General features: G+C 43.6%; 2 protein-coding genes across 10 annotated transcripts in view; one reads left to right on the top strand and one right to left on the bottom strand.

The window, feature by feature from the left end:
* Positions 1-24035, bottom strand: part of ILDR2 (immunoglobulin like domain containing receptor 2) — a 71691-nt gene that overhangs the window by 46222 nt on the left and 1434 nt on the right. For 3 of the 6 annotated variants that reach the window (XM_054452837.1, XM_054452905.1, XM_054453254.1), the window contains exon 3: positions 19023-19113. In XM_054452837.1, coding sequence (XP_054308812.1) covers positions 19023-19113 — 91 coding nt within the window. Of the gene's footprint in view, positions 1-13514; positions 13634-15548; positions 15787-19022; positions 19114-24035 lie in introns of those variants that run through there. The other 3 variants (XM_054452985.2, XM_054453071.2, XM_063649333.1) reach the window with 2 other exon arrangements.
* Positions 15816-24035, top strand: part of MAEL (maelstrom spermatogenic transposon silencer) — a 47314-nt gene continuing 39094 nt past the window's right edge. The window contains exon 1 of one of the 4 annotated variants that reach the window (XM_054453621.2): positions 15816-16000. The gene's annotated coding sequence lies outside the window, so the exon portion shown is untranslated. Of the gene's footprint in view, positions 16001-16209; positions 16402-24035 lie in introns of those variants that run through there. The other 3 variants (XM_054453365.2, XM_054453540.2, XM_054453705.2) reach the window with 3 other exon arrangements.

Raw genomic sequence — 24035 nt, 5'->3', positions numbered from 1 at the left:
GGGAGTGTTTGAGAAGCAAAGGTCCCACATGAACTCAATGATAAGATCTAGAAATTCCAAGCAAAGGGAACATAACTTTCTCAGTTGAATGGGAGAGTCAAGAGTTTCTAGCTTGATGTGAGGTTAGAAGTGGAAATAGAGTTACAATGAGAGGCAGAATAAATGAATATGAAGATATGATAAAGAAGTTCCAAATTGAATCCAGGAGACTGCTAAGTCAGCTTCAAGTAGCTTGGGGCAGAGACATGCAAAAAAGGACTACTTTCCATGGAGTCCTGTCCTTTATTAGTGCCAGTGTTCACAATGACATCCTGCAAAGCCAATTCACTCCCACAGCTAAAGCATAAACTTATTTATGAATATGCCTCTTTACTGAAGGACCCTTGACAAGGGCAAGATACATATTTGTACTCATATCTTCTGACATCCAGACCAATGTCTCTATTCAATGAAAGGAACAATGAAAAAGTAGGTCCTAATTCCTGTTGGGGAAAAGGGTTTCTGCATTCTGTAACATCTGGAAGCGAATACAACAGAGTACTTGAGATTTATCAAATCTCAAAGCATTTTGGACCTACCCTGTGCTCAATAGCTACCTACAGAATAAATGAAGAAATGTATGAGCAAGTGAATGGCTATTAATATGGGAATTTCTAGGACTTTGCAGAGGAAACTAGTTAAATGAGTCAGAAGTGTAGTAAAATAGTGTTGGCATCAAATAGGAATAGCTTTGAATCTCATCTGACCATACACTAGTGATGGTTTCTTAAGCAATCTGAGACTCATTTTCCTCACCTATAGAATGAGCATCATAATGCTTACTCTCAGAGTTGTTAACAAATGTTCTTTCATTGGGCACCTTCAGAGAGTAGACTCAGTAGAAGAGCACTGTGACCGGTAAAGAGTAGGTCTCAAATGCTAATTCTCCCTCACCTTGCCAACCTTTCCCCTCACCTCCCATCCTGAATCTTGATAACCATCCACCACCACCAGGCTTGATTACATCCAGATTATGTAGATCCGCCCCATCAAAAGGCAAACAATTCCATCTGGAAGCTCACTGAAGAACCCTAGTTCTCATGCTTCCCTTCACCACCACTAAATGTTGATGTGGATAATTCCATTCTCCCTCACTTACACAGCTAGATTAGGAAAATAAATTTCTTTATAGTTTTTCCTTAAATTCTAGTGCATTAATTTTTTAACCTTGTAATTATTCTTCAAATCCTTAGTTACACCCCAATTTTTCAGGTAATAAAAATGGGACAAGCGAGGTGAAATGACTTCACTTAGCAGTGGTTGAGGCTGGATAACCACTCACAGGCACCATTCCCATACAAGGCTGTGTGCTTGACCACACCTCTTTTCTGCTCCACTGCTATTCTGGCGCTGCTTGGGAAATCACATTTCCTAGCCTTTCTTTTTTTCTTCTTTCCAACTTTTGTTTTAGGTTCAAGGAGTACATGTGCAGGTCTGTTACATGGGTAAATTGTGTGTTGCAGGGGTTTGGTGTACAGACCATTTCGTCACCCAGGTGGGTGCTGTACAAAAGTGTAGTGAGATTTATTTATCTTTTTAGAGAGAAAGTTTGGGGTTTTGATCATTAGATAATTACTAAGAATAACCTCCTTCCAAGCTCTGTTCTCTGTTAATGAGATTAGCCACTTGAGCAAGCCACTGGACTCCCTTAATCAATTATTAATAGAGGTTGGTCAATTCTTAGCTTCTATGACATAAACATAAACTCATGCTCCAAAAAAATTAAAATAAAAAATACATTCTCAGAAACATCTGCCTTTTTATAGCATGATACTTAAAGGCATGGATTTTGTAGTCAGTCCTAAGTAAGAATCCAGGCTCTACATGACCTCAAGCAAACTACTCAACTCTGATGAGTTTCAGTTTCCTCGCTGGCAAAACCAGAATAACAGTAACTACCTTATGGAGTTGTTTGAGGGTTAAGTAAGATTGTATCCTAAGTATTTAGAATAATACCTGGTATATAGTGAGCATTCAATAAATGTAGTTGCTAACGTTGCTGAGGCTATCAAGAGCAGTCTGCTGACTTCTGTGAAGCTACAAACCTAGAGCTACACAAGTACAGAGATCAAGGTGTCAGATGCCGAGTGTGTACAGGGCAAAAACTGCACAAGAATGCTAGAATACATCATTAGGAGTTCAATAGTTACAGTGCCTGGGTATGCTCCTCACTGCACATCACTTATGCACCTCCTGGAACTCAGAAGTAGAGAGTAACCCTGCATGTGTGTACACACATGCATACACATGTACACACGTACAGGCACAATGGGACTCTAAGCTAAAGGTAGATCTGGAGAAGACAGGACTAGAATTCCAAGTAAATGTGAATTTATTGGATCTTTGAGAACCACAGAGTGAAGTGTTGGAGATAAAAGTAAAAATGCCAATCCCTGCTTCCGCACTACAGGTTTCAAACTCTGAGATGAATGCCATCCAGTCCCCAAACTGCCCTGACCAAGTTTATCAGGACCTCCATTCCCACTGGAGGGTAGGATCTAGAATTGCTCTTCTGGCCCTAACCCTGGATCCCTGGTGAGTGTCTAGGTTTCCTATACCACTGGGCAGCATCTCTTTCTCTCAACCTGTGTTTACCTTATTTAGAGACTGTTTTTCCACCTTGGTATCCTGATTTGTAATCCAGTTGCTCCACTGGGTCTGAACCCTTGCCCTGAACTCTGGCCTGCTTGTCTAGGACCCTAATACCAGCCCCTTCTCCTGAGGGTTGGGTATTGTTCCCTATACCTTCATGCATGGCTGATTCAAATCTGAAACTGTGATTCTGCTATCCATCCAACTGCAAAAAATACCTCTCATGGGACCCCCACAGATCAGGCCCCTCAGAACTGGTAGCTAATTTGGGTGGGGACTAGGATTGCCAGTCCCCTGTGGACACTGAAGTTTGACCTGGAGATACCCTCTCTCTGGCTCCCATTCCTGAGAGGTCTGCCCTGGGAGTAGGGGAGTATCCTGAGCTGGGGTCCTACCTCTTAGAGTTTTTGTTTTTGTTTTTCAATTTTCCTACTTGTCAGATGCCAAAAACCAGGTACCAACAACAAGTACTTCTTATGCTGGAGTCTATACAGGCTAATAAGAATATGTAACAATACATTTGAATTCCAGATAAATTAAACATTTTCAGCCTCTTTGTAGTGATAAGCTGTGCATTTGATCTAAGAAATCTGATTTACTCCCAAGGTTCCAACTACCAGTTATGTCTCACACCCCCAACTCCCTTAAGCCTCATCTGCATATTTAACAAACACTTTAAATTAAACATGTCTAAACCTCATTCATCATCTCCTCTTTTCCCACCCTAGCTCTTTTTTTATAAACTCATCCTTCCTCTATCCCTCGCTCTTTTGCCAAAATACCACTTAATCTATTGCCCTAGATAGAAATCTTAGTTTTGATAATTTCCTCTCTGTCCCTGACCACATTCAGTTGGTCGCTAAGTCTAAATATCTCTCAAATTTGATCTTTCTCTATTCCCACTGTCACTCCCTTAAATCAAGTTTCTATTTCTGCTACTAGATAATAGCTGTAAAATGCTTACTGTGTGTCAGGGATTGTGCTAAGCACTTTTCATGTAGTATCCTAATGAATTCTCTCAAAATCCTATAAAGTAGGCATTGTTATTACACCTGTTTTATAGATGAAGAGACTGATGCTCAGAGAATGTATGTATGTATGTATCTTGCCTAACATCTCAAGGTTAGCAGGTGACAGTTTAGGTTTGAACCTAGACTGACTGGCTCCAAAGATCTTCACCATCCTTTTACACAGGTCCTCACCACCACCTGGGTTTGAGAATAGCCAACTAAATGGTCTTCCTACTTCCAACCCAATCCACTCTCCATATTTTTCTAGAATACTGTTTTTAAAACACACATCAATCACATCAGTTCCTGCTTTAAGGCCTCCATCGATTCCCCATTCCCTCCAGGACAAAACTGAAATACCCTGACATGGCATATAAGGCTTTCTCCTTGACATGGCCCCCAGTATGCTCCAGCCATACTGAAATATTTCCAACCCTTTGACTATAAGTATGTTATCCCCTCCTCCTGGGCAAATATCAGGCCATGTAACTGAAGGAGTTCCTGGGAGGCTGACATAGAAAAGCACTGAAAAAGGGTCTTGCCCACACATAAACAAGCACACGCTGGTACAACGGGAAGGCTGGGCCTCCAAGTCCAGGCACTGGTAACACCATATGGGACTTGAGTTTCAAACTCCTATAAAGAAATTTACAGAGGTGCAGAAAGAACCTGTGCTTCATCCTATAAACTAAAGTAGGTATTCTGGAAAACTAGAGAGAGGCACCTTAGGGGAGAGAGCAAAAGAGAGGAAAAGAAGTGAAGAAGCAAGGTAAAGAATTATACTGTAGAGAGTACACCTGTAAAAATTAGACCTTCTAAATCTAAAAAAAAAAAAAAAATTTAAGAATTCCTCACTGAAAGAAGCACTAGAATTGAAGACCACAGGTGGTTTTCTGCTTTGCAGAGGAGGGAGGCATCATTCTTAGACCACCAGACTATTCTTTTAACTGTTTTGGTGCCCTGACCTCCAGGAAAACCACCCTTGACTATCTAATTTTAATTCAACCAAAAACATATTTTGAAACACTATGCTAAGTTCTGGCAAAACAGATTTAAAAGACCAGTCCCTCATCTTGAGAAATTCAATATAAAGTTCATTTCTAACTATAAGGTCCCTGAGGGCAGGGGCCAGGATTTGGTTGACTTTGTATCCGTAGTATACAGCAAAGGCAAAGAATATAGGTGAAGCTAAAAAATGTGGAATGAATTAATGAATGAATGAAAACCGAACCTGTGAGTCTGAAGGGCCTTTCTTAGCAGGTGGTCCCCAGCTCAGAGAATGGATTCTGGCCAATAACTAGGAAAGCTGCCCAAAGGTAGAGTGAAGAGTGACAGCTCAGAGCAGCAGCCCCCATCTCAGCTAATCTCCAGGTGTAGGTACCTTGTCACCAGGCTAGGGAAGATCAGCTTCAAGTGCAGACAATATCTCGCTGTATGTGAAAAAAAAGGTCCTGCCCCAATTCTCATGTAAAGAAAACGATTCTATATATGATGAACTGTGTTCTTGCAAGAATAACAAACACAGACTCTAAGGCAATGCTATTCTTATTTTTAGCACTTTCATTTTTTTCAAAGCAAGTTCCTTTCCCCCACTAGTTGTAAGCTATTCCTGCCAGCATCTTTGGGAGGCAGATCTATAAGCACAGCCCCATTTTAGAGAAACAAAGATTGCTGCTAAAGGGCATGGAAAATTATCATCATTAGAGACAGGCATCTTTATAAATATTGTATAATGCTCACCCACCCCTTAACTCTTCGAGTACCAAAAGCAGGATTTGACCTCAGAATTGCCCATTCCTCAGCATACCTTGGCCTTCAGATTCTTTCTTCATTCAGTATGACAATATGGTTTGAGTATCCCTTATCTGAAATGCTTGGGACCAGTAGTGTTTCAGATTTCAGATTTTTTTGGATTTTGCAATATTTGCATATATATGAAGAGGTATCCTGGGGATGGGACCCAAATCTAAACACAAAATTCATTTATGTTTCATATATACTTTATACACATAGCCTGAAGGTAATTTTATATAATATTTTTAATAATTTTGTATATGAAACAAAGTTTGTGTACATTGAACAATCAGAAAGCAAATATATCAGGTATAGAATTTTCCACTTTTGGCATTATGTAGGTACTCATAAAGTTTCAGATTTTGGAGCATTTTGGATTTCAAATTTTCAGATTAGCAATGCCCAAACTGTACAAATCTTTCTTTGCCTGCCTTCAAGTTAGGTTTTTTTTTTTTTTTTTTTTTGACAGGGTCTCTCTCTGTCACCCAGGCTGGAGTGCAGTGGCACCATCTCGGCTCACTGCAACCTCTGTCTCCTGGGTTCGAGTGTTCCCTCAGCCTCCCAAGTAACTGGGACTACAGGTGCGCACCACCATGCCCAGCTAATTTTTTTTTTTTTTTTAGAAGAGGCGGGGTTTCACCATGTTGGCCAAGCTGGTCAACATAGGTATTCTTTAAGACATTCATCTTTTGTTTTTACAGTTTTAACATGTTGTCCCAATTTCCTAAGATACTTTTTAGGAACAACCAATGGGCAGGTTTTTTAAGTGTAGGAGATGAATAGGGAGATGAGTAAACATCTCCTCTAGGTTTGGTCATAATTCAGACAAGGAAAGAAAGCTTGTTCAGCCCTTAGTAGCATTGTCGGGATGAGAATAAAACATTTTGGGAAATATTTAAAGACAAGGCTAAAAGTATAAAGACAAAGAAGATGCAGCTTGAATCTTTTTTTCTTCTCGAAATAGGAACTATTCATCGCCTTGATAAACTTGTGTTAAAAAAAAAAATCCAAAAAACTAAAATAAAAAAGCTTTACCAAGAATAGTAGACATTGCCTTGGAATCTGCCTATTTTCTGAGCCTCATTCTCCAGCTTTCCCATTGACTCTGTGAGTTAATCAACTTCTTTCCAATAAAGTCCTTTCCTGCTTAATTTGGCCAGAATCAGTTTCTCGTTGTTACCATGGTATACCTGATTGCTCAATCCACTTTAGGATTAGGGTAACCAGATGTACCATCTTGAAATTTTTAAAAACATGATAGTGTTTTCATATGTTTTCCCCCCAAGAGTCTCAAAAGCAGCAATAGGTCACTCTTTTCCAAAGAGCCATGGTAAATACCAGTGCTGCCACTGCCCAGGTGGATTTTTGCTCATGGCATAGTTATTATTTGCTGCCAATAACTCCGGTGTTTGTTTACACAAATCTTGCTATTCATCAAGCATATTTTCTCTGTGTCCAAGTGTGCCATCCTTTCTTGTACTCTGCCATCACTGTGTAGGTAAAAGCTAGAAACATTTTCTTTCTGTCTCATTTGCCTCATCTTCCACAGATCTGAAATGAGTTCATAAGTGATGTCTAGCTGGCTTACACGCTGTTCCAATGGGACAAAGCAGTACTAAAAGAAGTCAGTCTTTACCCTGCAATGTGGAGGTACTTTGAAAACTGTCTTGGTTTCCAAGTGGGTCAGACTTCTGGGATGGAACAGCCACTTAGACAAGAAAAAACTCCTCTAACAAAGCTCTCATCAGCCTTTACCAACTTGTTATCTGTATCTCCAGTCTAGATCTCTTTCCTAAGCTCCAGAATCAAATATACAACTTCACTGTCCATCAGGATGTTATGCAAGCACCTCAAACTCATCCATCTGTAGATGGAGACACTAACCATCTCCTTCTTCCTTTCAGTAACAGAAATTCCCAGGTTTAATTTGGCCAGCCAAGTAGTATATATTTCCTAGCCTCTCTTTTAGCTAAGTGTGGCCATGTGACTAGGCTCAGGACAAAGGTATGTTAGGAGAAGCGATGTGTGTAACATCTGGGCCACTTCTCTCAAAACAAGTGGCTTGCCCTGGAACTCTACTTTTCTTGCCCCTTCCTGTTGAGAAATGGCTATGAGCAGTCTCGGAAGCTACGTGTTGGAAATGGTAGGCTTATCCCCAAAGATTTGGACTCTTACAGGAGAGAGAAATACACTCTTTTGTGTGGGTTACAATATTTTAGGATCTCTTAGTTATAGCAGCTTAGGCTATACTTTAAATGGGAAGGAAGGACGGTAGGAAGGTAGAAACGGAGGGGGAAGGGAGGGAGGGGAACCTTCATCTTTCTTCCTCAACATATTTCTCCGGCTGGATGCGGTGGCTCACACCTATAATCCCAGCACTTTGGGAGGCCGAGGCAGGCAGATTGTTTCAGGCTAGGAGTTCGATACCAGCCTGGCCAACATGGCGAAACCCTGTCTCTACTAAAAATACAAAAATTAGCCGGGCATGGTGATGTGTGCCTGTAGTCCCAGCTTCTTGGGAAGCTGAGGTACAAGAACTGCTTGACCTGGGAGGCAGAGGCTGCAGTGAGCTGAGATCATGCCACTGCACTCCAGCCTGGGTGACAGAGTGGGACCCTGTCTCAAAACAAAACAAAACAAAACAAAACAAAACAAAACAAAACACATTTCTCCTCTTGTGTTAGTTCATGTTGATGAATGGCATCTCCAGCATTCCCCAGCCAGAAACTTGGAGGCACTTTGACACTCTCTCCCCTTCAACCACCACATCCATCTAAGTTAGTCCTATGTCCTCCACCTCTGGTCACTCTGTCCAGTTCTCTCATCCTCACTGTACCATGTGAGTTGAGGATCTCATTGTGTCTCGCCATGCTTTCTGCAAGTGTCCCCTAGTTGATTTCTGCTACAAGCCTTGTCCATGTCTAATCTACTCTCCACACTGAGGTTCACATGATATTTCTAAAATGCACATCTGATTGTACCACTCTCTTGCTCTGATTCTTAAAAGATTCCCTCTAGCCTTCAGGAGCACAAAAGCTCCTTTCAGATGGGGCCACTACCTTCCATTCTTCCTACAGTACTAAATACTCTAACCATACTAAAGTATTTCAGTTTTCAGAAAACATCATGCCCTCCCCTGATTCTTGGCCTTTGCACAGGCTGTTCTCTCTGCAGATTCTCCTTCCCCCATCCCACTCTTCTCTGGCCAACTCCTACTTATCCTTCAGGACTTGCTCAGCTATCACTGCCCCTAGAAGCTTCTTCCTGTTCTTACAGCAGTCACAGTACCCCAAAGAATCACATCACTTTCCCTGAGAATTTCTTATTTAGCCATCTATCTCCCCCACTAGTAACAAGCTCCGTCTGCAGACTTCTGAAGATTGATACATGGTAAGTACTCCATACATGTGTTGAATAATTTAACCCAGTTGACAGATTATAGTATTTACTCCCAATGATTTGTTTCCTCCCTATCCTTGCACTGGTCCCTGCAGGCACCCTGTAGGCACCTTACCACCCCGTAGACTTAAGCTTGGCCACATGACTTGCTTTGGTCAATGGGTTGTGAGCAGATGTGCCATAGATATGGCCAAGCAGAAGCTTTAAAGGCATTTGTATGGTTTGGCTCTGCCCTTGCCCTGACCCCCTTGAACATTTGCCCTCCACTGTGAGAACAAAATGCTCAGATAGTGGCTGCTCCTTCATCCTGGGTCTTAGAGTAAGAAGAGAGTTGGAATTGAGCCAACCCCATCAAAGCTAGCCAGTCCATAGCTACCCACAGCTGACTGCAGGTCTCATATAATATGAGCAAGAACTAAGTGTACGTTGTAAGCTATTGAGATTTGGGCACTGCTTGTTTCCGCATCAAAATTACTGACAAATACATCTAGTTTGGGTTCATAATAAGTATTGAGGGCCTACTGTGTGCCAAATATTGTGCTAGAAGTTTTACATAATTTAATTTTAATTATCACAACAACCCTATAAGGTAGGTTAGCTTTCCATTATTAAAGCAACAACAACAACAACAAAAAAGATAAAATCCTAAGCTGGCATTCAAATCCCGGTCAGTTTGAGCCTCACCACCCCCCCTACACGCTGCCTCCTGGTGAGCCAAGGGCATGGAAGGAGCGATGATACAGGGTCTCAGCTGAATGCAAGGGCCCTACTCATTATTCAGCACCACTTTCTGTAGGGTTCCGCATGCTGAAGGAGAATAGAGGAAGCAGCATGTTCTTCTGAGTTCTTCCTTGTTCCTTGGCCTGTAAAGAACTCTAGTCATCCAAAACACCTTCTTTCATTTTCAGAAAGCCAAAAACTATCTTGAAGACTGAGACTTTAAGCATGCATATGCTGTAGCTACATCCTGTGTGGCTCCTGAGAGCACAGCAGCAGCCCCTAGTCCCAGATGGGCTCTGATGTGCCATCAGTTTCTGCTCTGTCACTGGGGCACATCTTCTGCTCTCATGTGCTTTGCTGGAGTCCTCTTCATTCGCTCCTTTCCCACTAGATCTTAGGATTTCATTACGAAAAACTATCTGCCATTCTTTCTCACTTTTCTTGTACTATTTCCCTGAGTTCTATAAACTCTGTGCCTCAATATCCAATGCCCCATAATAGACACCATGTATGTTCACCTAAATCAGGAGTTACAGTTCGATCTACCTTAACCAGAAAAAAATGTTTCCCTGAATTCAAGCACTTCAAATAACCGAGTCATATTAAGGCAGTGACATTATCTCTTATTCTTTTTACCAGTAAGATATCATGGGCTTGGACAAGTCATTTATTTCCTCTGAGCCTTGGTCTTCTTAAGGACAGGTAGGTAACACCAGCCTTACTTACTTGGCAAGATCAAATGGGATAATGTCTATGAAAGCCACTTAACACATAGAAAAGCATCATAGCATGTAAATAAGTGAGAACAACATTGGGAAAAAGAAGGCATAAGAGTAAAAATAGTTGGAAGGGGTGAACAGGTGAGTCCCAGAACAAAAATTTGGGACTAGAAGGGACATTCTAGGACCAGATTGGCTGGAGTAAGATTCATCCCATCTCGTCCAAAGTACTTGCCTCACTTTACCAGTTCCCAATATGACCACATTTAATTGTTCAGAGTAGAACCTGTCCTGTCCAGCAACAGCTCCATTTGTTCTTCTGAAAATTTGAGGAAGAGCTCTTCCTTTCTACCTGGCGTTTTTCATTCCAATCATTAATGGTCTGAGAAAGTCTGAAAAAAAAAACAAACTGGGTCTCCCTTGATGGCTCTTCCTGGGTAAATTATAAAAGGAATCATGTACCTGTCACTCTTTAGCTTTCATTTACAACTCATCAAATTTTAATGGGGAAAATTTCAGAACCCTAGAATCTTAGAGCTGAAGTTAACTTTAAAAATCACCTTGCTCAATATTTAAGACCAAGATCCAAACCCATGGTTATATAGTGATTTATGGAGGAGGTGGGACTAGAACCTAATTCTCAGCTCCCAGGTCTTTCTACTAACTGTGTGCTGATACTAATACTACTAACACTGAACTAAGCACTAGGTACTTGCACTGTAGTGCGAGTAGTGCAAGACTACTCATACTGATATTCAATTCTATATAAACTAGCCACCCAGAATACTCCTATGTCTAAAGTGTAAACAGTGATGAGGATATTCAAATAACTTCCCTCTCCTAGTCCACAGAGAAGCATCCAGGCTGGGGGACAATGCCAAGCTGGAAGAGCTGTGCTAAAGTGAGGAAAGAAGATGAACGAGGTAAGTTCCACGGAGAAAAGTAGAACAGAGGAGGAAAAGAAATTGGAAGGTATACAGGACAGGAAAAGAGATAACGGAAGTTGAAGTGTCAGCAGTCTCTAAAAGTGATTCTTCTTTCTCCAGGGCTAATAACATTTTAACTCTCTACACCCAAGCCTATCCTTCAGTCACCAGGTGTCTACCTGAACATGAAACCAGACCAACTAATGATCATTCCCTGATACCTCCCTTCCCACTGCAGGCTGGGTTGGGGGCCCTTCAAGGCACTCCAGAGTACAGATCTTTATCACTGCTTTTGCACAATGCTACTCCATAACTGGTGTCTCCACCACCAGACTGAGTACCTTAAAAGCAAGGGCTATGACTTATTCATCTTATCAACCCCAGCATAACTTCTGGGACATAGGAGTAAGTCACTCACTGACTATTCATGAACAAATATCTTAACTCAGCTATCACGTTTTCTGGGAATTTGTTTCAGAGCTGCTGCACCACTCCTGGTTTGGGTTGAGTGTGCTTCCTCCATGCTCTCACAGCAGGGGTGTGGCTCTCATCAAAGGACCTTTAATTACCATGACAAAGTGACTGGAAAACTTGGTTTTCAGTTTTTGTTTTGAGACAAGGTCTCACTCTGTCACCCTGGCTGGAGTACAGTGGCACAATCTCAGCTCACTGCAGCCTCTACTTCCCGGACTCAAGCAATCCTCCCACTCAGGCCCTTGGATAGCTGGGACTACAGGTGCAAGCCACCGTGCCTGGCTAATTTTTTTGTATTTTTTGTAGAGATGAGGTTTCACCATGTTGTCCAGGCTGGTATCAAACTCCTGGGCTCAAAGAGATCTGCCTGCCTCAGCTTCCCAAAGTGCTGGGATTACAGGCATGAACAAGTGCGCATAGCTGAAAACTTATTTGAATCACTGACTAGACTGACAACGCTTTGAGGGCAAGGACTATGTCTTTTAGTGCCTCATTCTCAGCACTTATTATAATACTTAGAAATCACAGGAATTTAGTATGTGCTTGTAGAATAGACAAACAAGTGAAACCAAAAGAAATGCTAATAAAGGGCCGGGCATGGTGGCTCACATCTGTAATCCTAGCACTTTGGAAGGCCAAGGTGGGCATATCACCTGGGGTTGGGATTTTGAGACCCACGTAGCCAACATGGTGAAACCCTGACTCCACTAAAAATACAAAAATTAGCCAGGTGTGGTGGCGCGTGCCTGTAATCCTAGCTACTTCGGAGGCTGAGGCACGAGAATTGCTTGAACCCAGGAGGCGGAGGTTGCAGTGAGCCGAGATGGTGCCAATGCACTCTGGCCTGGGTGACAGAGTGAGACTGTCTCTCAAAAAAAAAAAAAAGAAAAGAAAAAGAAATGTTAATCCATCAAGCAATCTTTATCATAGAGATACCCAAAGAAGCCTCCAGGAAAACACATCGCTTGCTCCAGGAGTGTGTTCCCAGAGTGTCGACACAGCTCCAGCATTTCTCACAGCGTCTGCTGCCAGGAAAGGATAAAACGCCACCCATATTCAGGAACAAAGACAGAGTGAACCCTCCTTCAAGTCTTATTGCTAGATGGCACCTGTTGCTAAAATAGCAGCTGGTAAGCATTTTGTTTTGTTCAAAATAACAACAACAACAGCAACAATAACAAAACCAATATATTACAGGAAGCAACATCACAATGGCAATAAGGAATCATGAGGCTAAATACACAACAGGAAGAAATACAGAATTTTAGTAATGAAAGACAAGGAAGAAGCTGCTAGAGCTTGGAGGAAAAAACTGAAGTGTTGATTAGAAATTGCTCAGCTTGCATTAAAAAAGAGAAACAGGAGGAGAGGGGAGAGGAGAAGAAATAGAGAGGGAGTGGGAGAGAGATGGTGGGGAGAGAAAGGGAGGGAGAGGAAGAATGAATGTGGTTTTTTTCCTGGCTCTCTGTCTCATTTTTAATCTGTTCTTCCCTGTCTCCCTTCCTTTCTACCACCCCCTCAAAAGAGAATTCATTGATTGGGCTGGACTAAAATTTCTCACCTTTCCTCTCATGGTTCGCTGCGAAGAATGAGTCTGAATTCATCTCCTCCTTGTCTGCTTCTGTCTCCTCCCTCCCCTCCCCAGCCGCCATTGTTTGCTCCTCTACTTTGCTGAGGCTGAGAGGCAGCCTGTCTGTCCACACCTCTGACAGCAGTGATGGGATGAGGAGAAAGCAGGAGCAGGGAGCAGAGGATGATCAATGGGATCCCACGAGTCAGTCTCACTTTCGGAGCAAAGAATCCCCAGCCATCTGACAGCTGAGCTGGTCCTGATAACTAACCTGTTGCCTGATTCCAAGCAGAACAGCCTCTCCAGGTGCAGGTGGCAGAAGGCACAGCCAAAGCATCGCCTCCCTCAAAACAAAAATAAAACAAAAAGCCCTCCAGCAAAAAACCCAGAGAGGCAGCTTAGGAGAGGGCAAATGAGACTGGTCTGGGGTTTGAGAGAACTGGGATCTAGTCCCTAATCAATCAGGAACATGCTATGTGCATATTGCCTCTCTAGGACTCCATCTCTATAAACTGAGAGGGCTGAACTACAATTCCTGTAGTACCCTCCAGTGATATGATTCCATTTCATAAAAAGCTGTGAGCCATCTAAAGAGAGCTCTATGTTTCCCTTCTTCTCTCACTCCCTGCAAACCCCCAGAGTACTTCTTTTAGGCAGACCCCAGTGTGTCTGTAAGAGCACCTCTGACTCAGGGACCCCTCCCCCCGATGCCTGGCTGACTTCAGTGCTGTTGTGATACAGGCTCAAGGACTAAGTGCCCTGAGAATACTGATAACCGAGAGTAGAGGCAGATTAAGGATGTGAAGAATCAGTGAGGGTGGGAGTGGAAGGCACTGGGAGGCCAGGGGAGCAGGGTGGCATGGATCAGCCAAACCCTGAAATTAGAGATGATTCATATCTGAATAATGTGGGAGGGATGAACTCAAAGCAGCCAAAAGAAGAGGCTAACTCTGCTGAGGGTGCCTCCCCCAGCCTAAACCCAGCAGTGGGGCAACGGCAATGTTAGGGGCATTTCATTTGAAATGGGAAAAATATTTAGGCAATGAAGAATCTTATTCTGAAGCTAAGGGAAATGGGGTATTTGCCTTTTCTTGCTAAATGTATTTTACCCCCTTTCCATGACTTGTTTTAGCTATTTTAAGCTTGTTCCCCTTTGCCTAGTGCCTTGATTTTGTCCAGATCTTCTGGCTGGTGACCCTAGAGGTGACAAAACTTCTCATGTGGTACTATTTTCTCTTTTCTCTCCTGCCTTCCACCCCCATCCTGTCCTCACCTTTCTGACCCCTTTTTCCATTTCTTCCATCATTCTGCCCCCACCGTGATTTGAATGGTTGCCTCTGACCCAGTCCAAGCTATCCAGACCTTCCTCACCCCCATCCCACTCCTTTCAGCAGGGCTGCTTTGTGAATCTCTCAGGGCTGGCCACCCCAAGGCCCCGTATCCCTACGGGAATTGGAATCCTCATGTGAGGAAATGGGTTAAGAACAAGAGCATCTACTGACCCCAGGAGAATGGGGAGAAAGTTCACCAAAAAGGAGGGGAGGATACAGAGGACCCAGCTAGACCAGTGACTTTGATGCTGGGGAGAAGCCCAATGCCTCTAAATCTCTCTGCAAATTATCTTTTAGGGAGCGGGGAGTGCACCTATTAGAAAGGCTCTTCTGCTTTCTAATTATCATTTGGGACCACTCCCCAAATGATACCAAGTAAGAGAGAGCCAGGCTCTAAACTCCACAACCAGTGAAGGTTCCATCCCCATCTCCTTCCCAACCTCCAGTTCCTTGCACCCTCCAGAGAGCCACATAGAGAATGCCCTGGGTCCCCCTCCTTCTCTAGGGAAGAAATTAAGGAGACAGTCCTCTAGCCTCCACCTCCAGAAAACCAGTTCATTTAATTAATCAGCTCCCTCTGAGCTTCCTTTATTCCAGCCAGGCTTTTCACAAGACTCACAGCATTACAAACTCAGGATAAGACCGAAGGAGAACCGTTTTATGGAGGGGAAATGCATTCGAAAGAACAACCTCAGCGCCAATGAGTCAAACACCTGCATCTAGATGCGTCTCACTTGTCATTGGGCTTCTCCCCCGCCGCCCCCATCATTCTCTCTCTCTCTCTCTCACACACACACACACAAACACATTCACAAACACACACGTTGCCCCCCTCCCCCACTTTCCGCCAGACCGCTAAGCAGCTTTAAACATGGTCAGTAACGAGGAAAATGGGGGGGAGGGGGGACGCGGTGAGAACAGAACCACTACAGGAATATACAAAGTTATTCGTTTCTGTAGAAAAGGACTCTTACCTGTTAGCCAGAAGAGAGAAATCCACCTCAGCAAGACCCTATCCATCTTCCCCAACTTCCCATCCGAATTACGGAGTGAGGAAAGTGAGAAATGGCTGGAACAGAAGGATCGCTGTCACCCCGCGACAGCGGACGGCGGCGGGGCGGCGGAGCGGCGGGCACCGGGCGTCCCCGGGCGCAGCGCCCGCCGGGCCGGCCGCGCAGGAGGGGCCGGGGGCTGGATCGCGCCGCCGGCGGAGCGCGCGCTGCCGCGGGCTTCCGGGATCCGCTCGGCGCTCGGCGGCGCATCCGCACGCCCAGCCAGCGCGGCGCGGGGCGAGCGTCTCCCCGCCGCAGAGCCCGCCGCGCGGGGGAGCTCAGCCGCCGCACCGCCTCCCGCGCCTCCGCCCCGCCGCCCGCTGCCGCGACTGCCAAAGTTTCTCGGTCACGTGCAGGCCCCCGGCGGCCCAAAGGTCAGCGTGGAGTGATTGAGGCCACGCGGTGAGAGGGGGTCGCTGGGTGGCAGGCAGCGAGAGGCGCGGGGTAGGCCGCCCCGCGGGCCGCGCCGAGCGGGGAGCGACCATCGCGGCTTCTCCCAGGGACGCCCGCGCCCGGGAACCCCGGCGAGAACGCTGGCTGGGGACTCGAGCAGGGGGAGCCTGTGTCTGCGGGCAGCCACAGCCAACCTGAACGGGGAGAGAGCGACAGCGGCGAGGGTGGGGGACGGCGGGGACTTGGCGTAACTTCTTACGGGACTTAACTAGCAAGTCCTCTAGGCTAGAATGTTCGCTTCTGCGGTACCCCCGCCCCTCCGTCTGGTTTCCTTTTTGACAGTGCAAGGAACCAGGCAAGAGGCTCCGCAGAATTGAAAAAGGTAGGCGGGAATCTCGCGTCATTACTTTTTCCTGTTAAAATATGAGGTAGAATAAGGGCATCCGGCCCTTTAACAGAAAATATGTAAAACCAGAATGAGATAAATGATTATAACGGCTTAAATCCATCCAACACTTCATAGATTCCAGCACGCATTCACATGGATTATTCCTATTTGTCAGACGGATTTGTCTTGTGTCTCAAAATGTATGTGTTGAGAGAGAACTGAGAAATGTATGATTTGCTTAAGAAATATATTTATGAAGCCTCTACTAGGTGCTAAGAACTAAGGTTACAAAGTGGAATGAGATAGACTTCCTGCCCTTAGGAGCCTCATCTTGGGTCGAGGAAAGGGAGGAAGGTCAGACCATTAAAGACATGATACTTATTCCTAGTAAAACGGGGCAAGTGCAATAATGGAGACATAGAGAAAGTGCCTTGGGAACATAGAGGAAGGACTAAGTTAGTCGTGGGTGGGGAGGGGGCACCACCATAAAGGAGGGGTAACATCTGGGCTGGCATTTGCAGAAAGCACAAGATTTGAGCCATTCAGGGATCCCTGGTGGAAAGGGGGCAGGCGAGGGCATTCTGGGCAGAGGAAAGAGACATAGCAGAAAGGTCTCAAGTAGCATCTGAAAACAGTGGTGCCAGGCTGGAGGGGAGTTCCTGGAGCAGACAGACTCCACACCTAAGAGTGAATGTGTACACAGACAGGGAGGATATGTATGTGAACATGTGAGAAATGGTAAGAATAGACCCTGGACAGCCGTCTTTTATGGCTGCCTGACATCTCAATTCCCTTCTTATTCTGAGAAATTCCAACTGCAGAAGCCAGAAAGTCTAGAGCCACCTCCCTGACCATCCCAGCTGGAGTGCAGGCCCGGGCCCCTGGCATAGCCAGGCTGACCTCTCCCTCAGAGCTTTTTGATTCTGGAGCAAGTGGTGGATATAAGGAACAAGGACAGTGGAGAACTGATTTTGTCACTGAGGCAGCAGCAGCATCCAGTGTACACGATCAGCTGTGGCAGAGGTCAAGCCACCAGGATGCTCCAAGGTGTGATTTTTGGCTATGGTCTTGCAGGCTCTCTGGGTTCTAGCCTCTCTTCTACATTTGGCTCTTCACTTCCCCAGCAATTCTTTGAGCCACGCAATATCCTTTCATAAACTCTTTCTTTGCTTATTTTGGCCAGGATGATTTTTTCATGCTATGTACTGCATGAGAGAAATTTGAGGACTATTTCCTTTCATATACAGAAAAATAAAAATATAGGAGGTACCTAACATTTGTGGGTTTCCTTTAGATTCTAGGCAGAGTTCTACATGTTTTACAAACCTTCTTATTTAACCCTAAAGAGGGAACTTAGGCCCAGAGCATTTAACTAACTTCTCTTAGATCAGGCAACTAGTAAGTGGCAGAGCTAGGATTTGAATCTGACTCTAAAGCATATACTACTGTTTGCACCACAAAAAGAACATCTACACCAGAAGATTGAGATGATATATTTGTATTATGCTGTGCCATTTACTGCATCTATGTGTGTGTGTCACACAGTGCACAAAAGAGCTTGAATAGTATTTATTATCTAAGCACACGTAACAGTGGCATTTTGGCCAGGTGCAGTGGCTCACACCTGTAATCTCAGCACTTCGGGAAGCTGAGGTGGGCGGATCGCTTGAGCTCAGGAGTTTGACCAGCCTGAGTAACATGGTGAAACCCCATCTCTACAAAAAATATAAAAATTAGCCAGGCGTGGTTGTGCATACCTGTAGTCCCAGCTACTCTGGAGGCTGAGATGGGAGGACCACTTGAACCTGGGAGGTTGAGGCTGCAGTGAGCTATGACCACGCTACTGGACTCCAGCCTGGGTGACAGAGTGAGACCCTGTCTCAAAAAATAATGGCATTTTATGCAAAACTTGGACATATGAGCAAGTTTATACATGTGAAAAATGGGAGATGGACTGAGTGAAGGGAGCCTGGATGTGTATATGAAGTGGAACGTGAACGCCCACAGAAATGAGCTCATGTCTGCTCAGAGGAGGTGTCTATGTGTAGTTGAATCAGGAGACTTGAAAAAGAGCTTGTGCCACAAGGAATCATAGAATGCAGTTGCCTTGTCCATCATCCCAGAAATGTGTTTTCCATGTAGTGCCCTGCATGTCTACTTTATAGCCAGAGAGGTACACATGGTGTATCCTGAATCTTCCTGAGTGAGTGGGGCCCAGGCCATCCTGAAGGGGATGCTAAACTAGAGTGAATCACAATGTGTGCCCCTCCATCACCTTGCACATGTTGTTACCAAGGTGATGAAGGGTTAATATAAATTTTGAAGTATATGTAATGATTCAAAACACGTAGCCTAAGGGATGGAGGTGGAAAGAAGATGGGAAAATGGTGTTATTTTGCCATATTGGTGGTGGGTGATGGGATATGGCACCCAGAGTCCCAGTGTGGTTTCTGAACTTCCAGAATCAGGATCATATTACTGTGTTTGCTTAAACACAGATTCCGAGGCGCTACTAAAATAATGAGATCAGAAACTCCAGGTAGAGCCCATAAATCTGCAGTTTAACCACTTTCCCCAGGTGCTTCCGATGCACAGTAATGTTTAAGAAGCAATACCTATCTTTTTGTTCTCCTGGGAAGCTGTTGAGCTGATGTTTTCTAATGAGCCTTGTATCTGGTGAAGCTCCAGTTGTTCATTCATTCTGACCTAATAGGACAGGACCCAAAATAGAGAGATTGATTCATCACAGCCAAGGAAGGGGTCTGGATCTGCAGTACTTCAAACTTTCTACTGCAACGAGACAAACATGTCACAACAAGGACCTGTATGGGACCAGAACAAGATTCCCAGGAAGCCATAGCTGGGATTGTATGTGGTGGGGGGACTAACAGGCTGCTTCAGCAAAGCTCTACACTATAGAACAGAATTAGGACACAGAGAAAAGAGAAGTGAACCACCGCAAGGAGACATGCTGGTAGCTGGTAGCAACCACATAGTTATAAATATAATGTAGCTGAATCCTCTTTAAAACATGATTTCATTGCAGACACACAGGCATGCATGCACATGAATACTGCTTAACGTGAGTCTGTTTAAAGCACACAGACAAAATCATATTTCTACTTCTCCTCTCTGATCCTGTATTCCAAGAATAATATATGAAGTATGACTCTGAAACAGATACCATTTTTCTCATGTAAGTTTGGTCCATCTTTTTTTTTCTCTTGCTACCTTTTGGGTTAGTTATCTTTCCCATCCTCCATACCTTCAAAACCACCCTCAATGAATTATAAGTTTAAAAAAAACTAAACCAAGGAACTAAAAAAACTGAAACCAAGAAAACCAAGGAACTAAAAAAACTGGAGACTCTAGGCACCCTATACTGAAAACCAAAAACATTTTCAATCTTGAAGTCTTTTCATGTTGAATAAATTGTTTAATTAAGAAAATGCTTTAAAGAAAGGAAATGCAAATATACAAATGCATTATGCCAAAACAAAACAAAAAAATCTGAACTGGCAAGAACAGTGGACACTAGACACCATACTATCTAGAAATTTAAAAAGGTAAAAGCCTGGGAGAATGTGTTGAAAATTCGATGTACTTCCAGCAGATTTAATCCAAGAACCTGCAGTCTCAGGCTTCAAATCCAACTGCAGTGGTGCTGGGTGCTGAATTAGGTGATGGTTTGTGTGCCCCATCCTAAAGCTAGATCCTGCTCAACAGTGGGGGCAGCCCTTGCCTGAATTAGCTCTCTACCAAAGCATTCCCTAAAAAGGTCCATCCAAGGATAATGTGCAGAAAAAAAACATAAAAGTATATTTAGAGCTTGGTAGCAAATATGAAAAAATACATTTAAAAGGGACAAAGGAAACAAATGAGTAACAATGGTTATCTCTGGGAAAATCATCATTCATTTATATTTTTTCTTTATAATTGTCTTTCTTTCTTTTAGAGACAGGGTCTGACTCTGTCACCCAGACTGGACTGCAATGGTGCCATCATAGCTCACTGCAACCTTGAACTCCTAGGCTCAATGCTATCCTCCTGCCTCAGCTTCCCAAGTAGCTGGGACTGCAAGTGCATGCCACCATACCCAGCTAATTTTTAATTTTTTTTTTTTTTTTTTTTTTTTAGAAACTGCATCTTGCTATGTTGCCCAGTCTGATAAACTCCTGGGCTCAAGCAATCCTCCAACCTCAGCCTCCCAAAGTGCTGGGATTACAAGTTTGAGCCACTGTGCCCAGCCTATAACTTCCTATACCCTCTAATATTTCTATAATATAGGAAAAGGTGCTGGACAAAAGCTGTGCCCATGCCAAAATTTACTCATTGTAAATTTGTCCTCCAGTCTCTAGGACATCCCTGCAGAAAGGAGAGAAGCAAGGAGAAGGAGTGACAGGTGTTTCATCAGGCCTGTATCTTCAGCCAGATACAAAGCCCCCACATGTACACCTGCTCTCATTATGTCTCATTCATGAGCAGTTAATCAAGTTAATTATGAGCAGTTGAGCCCTGGGAGCTTTTACTGACAGTGCAACCTATAATTTCTTTATAAGTTACAGAGTCAGAGATGAAGGTTACTGCTCTTTTAGGAGCCCTGTCTCCAGTTTTTGCTTTTGTTTCTGTTTTTATTTCATTGTTAGCATCCTTTGGAGACCAGAACAGCATTGACAGCCCCCTAGATGAGCAGCAGAGCAATTCTTACACTAGTGGTCAAACAGCTTCCTATAGCCCAAAGGCTATAGGAAGAAAGGGTAACTGGCTGCCTACAGTTTACAAGATGAAACTGCCTTGGGCTCTGGGTCTTGGTGATTTAGCCAGAAGATTGTTTCTCAGAGCCCAGCCCTACACATTCTCCTAAAGGCCTTCTTCCTGGCACAGGTCAAAGACGGAACCTGAGAGAGGGAAATGAGCCAAAACAAATACGTCACCCGATGACCTCACCCCCAGCAAATGGGGAGGGAAGAGAGCTAGAATGAGAAGGCCAGAACATCGAGCATCATGAAAAACTGCTCAAGCAAGAGAAGTGGCATGTGGGCTTTAAAGACCAGGGTTAGAAAACAGCAACCTTGACCTTTGTGTTGAAGTAGCAGGGTGAGGATCTCTCACAGAAGTGTTAATTCTGTACTCCTTCCCCAGTTCTGAGTAGGTGCCTTTTACATAGAGATGATCAATGTGTACTTGTCCAATTAATTACAAACTGCCCCCACTGTATTCATCTTCCCTTTTCCTCATCTCTCCTTTTCTTTTCCCTGAATTCATTCATTTATTCCACACATTTGTTGAATACTTACTATATTCTAGACACTATGCTATCTAGAAATTAAAAACGAATATGAATTCAAAGATGAATGAATCACAGCCCCTTATGTCAAAGAGCTTACATTTGAGTTGTCTCCATGTGTGTAGAGACGGAGGGAGGGAGGCAAATATGTGGTCTTTATGATGGTGTGACAGGGCCTGTATTAGGACATGTACCAAATATGGTAGGAAAATTAAGTGGGGGAGGGTCAATTAGTTATCAGTAGTCCTGGTCAGAGATATCTTCATGAAAAGGTGACCCCTGAGCTAAGCTTTAACATCATTTGGACAGAATTTCTAGGGGCAGAAAGGGAGCAGGAGGTAGTACAGATGCACAAGCAATAGGCAGTGGTGAGAATAGGAACTGCTGCCCAGAGCATAGGTTTACAAAAGGCAGAGTCAGCAATAAGGCTGGAAAGGTAGGCTGAGGTTGAATCAAGGGAAACCAGGCTAGCAGATCTGGATGTAATTCCACTGGCAATGTACCATCCATGAGAATTTCTAAGTAGAACAAGATCAGACCTGTGTCTCAGCCAAGTTATTCTGGCCACAGGGTGTAGGATGAATTGATGGAGACAGTGACAACAGATTGAGGTCTCTTCCATGGGAGAGCTCATTACAAGAGCTCAAGAAGTAACAAGCACCTAACAAGGGGCCGCACGAAGAGAATGTTAACATCAATTGAGAAAGACATTGCAAGGAGTCACAAGAGGTAGAATTCACATGTATATTGCAAGCAGGAGGAATCAACCAGACATCAGGTTGAGTTACTAAAGAATCTGAGAGCATATTCAAACAATGTCTAGATGGCACTCAGAAATTTATCTCTTAACTTTGGCAAAGCATCAGGTAATAAACAACCTTGAACATCTAAGATAAACAGATTGGAATGAGTGTTAAGTTGGGATCTCATATATGTCAAAGTAACTCAAAGGCTGTGTGGCATGCGGAAGTCACTTCACCACTCTAAGCCTCAATTTCCTTTTCTGCAATATGGGGATAATCATGGAATCTATTTCATAGGGTTGTTGTGAAGGGGAGATAAGATAACCCTTGTGGAGTGTTTAGCAGAAAGCCGGATGTAGCTTGCGATGAATGTCACCTATTATTACTACTATTATTATTATTAGCACAGGAGGGATGATGCACACTGAATAATGTTGGCCTTCACTTAAACTACCATCAGGAAAAAACTCAGCCACATTTTCCAAGAACACTTGTGGTGCTCTTCAGTGGTTTGCATAACATGTACTTGGTTGAAAATCACACCTCATACTTAATTAAAAAAAAAAAGTAATAGTCATCCAAATCTCCAATGGTTTCCCCCAATTTAGACAAAAATCTAAAGTCCTTATGGTGGCCCTGTAAATCCTATATGATCTGGCCCTAGCTCCCTCTCTAATATTCTTTCTACTTTCCCCCTCACTCACTTTACTTCAGCCATGTGACTTATTTTGCTGTTCCTCAAACATACCTGATAAGCTCCCACCTCAGAGCTTTTGCACTTGCTATTCTTTCTGCCTGGAATGCTCTTCTCCAGATATCTACATGGTTTGCTTGCTCTCTTCCTTCTAGTCGTTGCTCAAATTTCACTTCTTCATATAGGGCCTTTACTAACCACCCTAAAATTGTACCCTCTATCTGTTGCTATTCTCATATCTTACATTATTTTTCTTCATTGGACTTAATGTCCAAAAAGATGTTCTGACATCTTGTAGTATACGTAATAGTTTATTTATTACCTGTTTTTTTTTTCCACTATAAGCTTTTTTCTATTCAACCTATTCTTGTGCTTAAAATAGAGGCTGGTATTCAGTGGGCTCTTAATAAATATCTATTGAATAAATGAACCACTTGCTACTGGAATCACTCCCCTCTCCTGGTTTTCCTGCCTTTCTTCCTGCTTTTTCACATGTTCTTCTCAGTCATCTTTACTGGGTCTTCCTTCTCTGGCTTCTAAATGCTAGTGTTCCTCAGGACTCCATCCTGGATCCTTTTTTTCTCTCTCTTCACTCTCTCCTTAGATGATCTCATCTAGTTCATGAATTTAACTACTATCTTTATGTGGCTTACTTCTGAATTCTTTCTCAAGCCCAGAACTCCAGACTTACATGGTCAATTGCCTACTTGACATCTCCACTTGAATATATAGTAGGCATCTCAAAATGAACATGTCCATAATAGAACTCTTGATCCACCCCCTCCACATATTTCAACCCAAACCTGCCACCCTTTAGAATTTCTGAATAGAAAAAAATCAATCTGGTTGGAAAGTGGGGAAAGCTGTTCTGTTTATGTAGGACTTAAGTAAAATAGAAAAAAAA

Source organism: Pongo pygmaeus, chromosome 1 (genome assembly GCF_028885625.2).
Source record: "Pongo pygmaeus isolate AG05252 chromosome 1, NHGRI_mPonPyg2-v2.0_pri, whole genome shotgun sequence".
NCBI lineage: Eukaryota > Metazoa > Chordata > Mammalia > Primates > Hominidae > Pongo > Pongo pygmaeus.
This window is presented reverse-complemented; position numbering and strand designations above follow the sequence as displayed.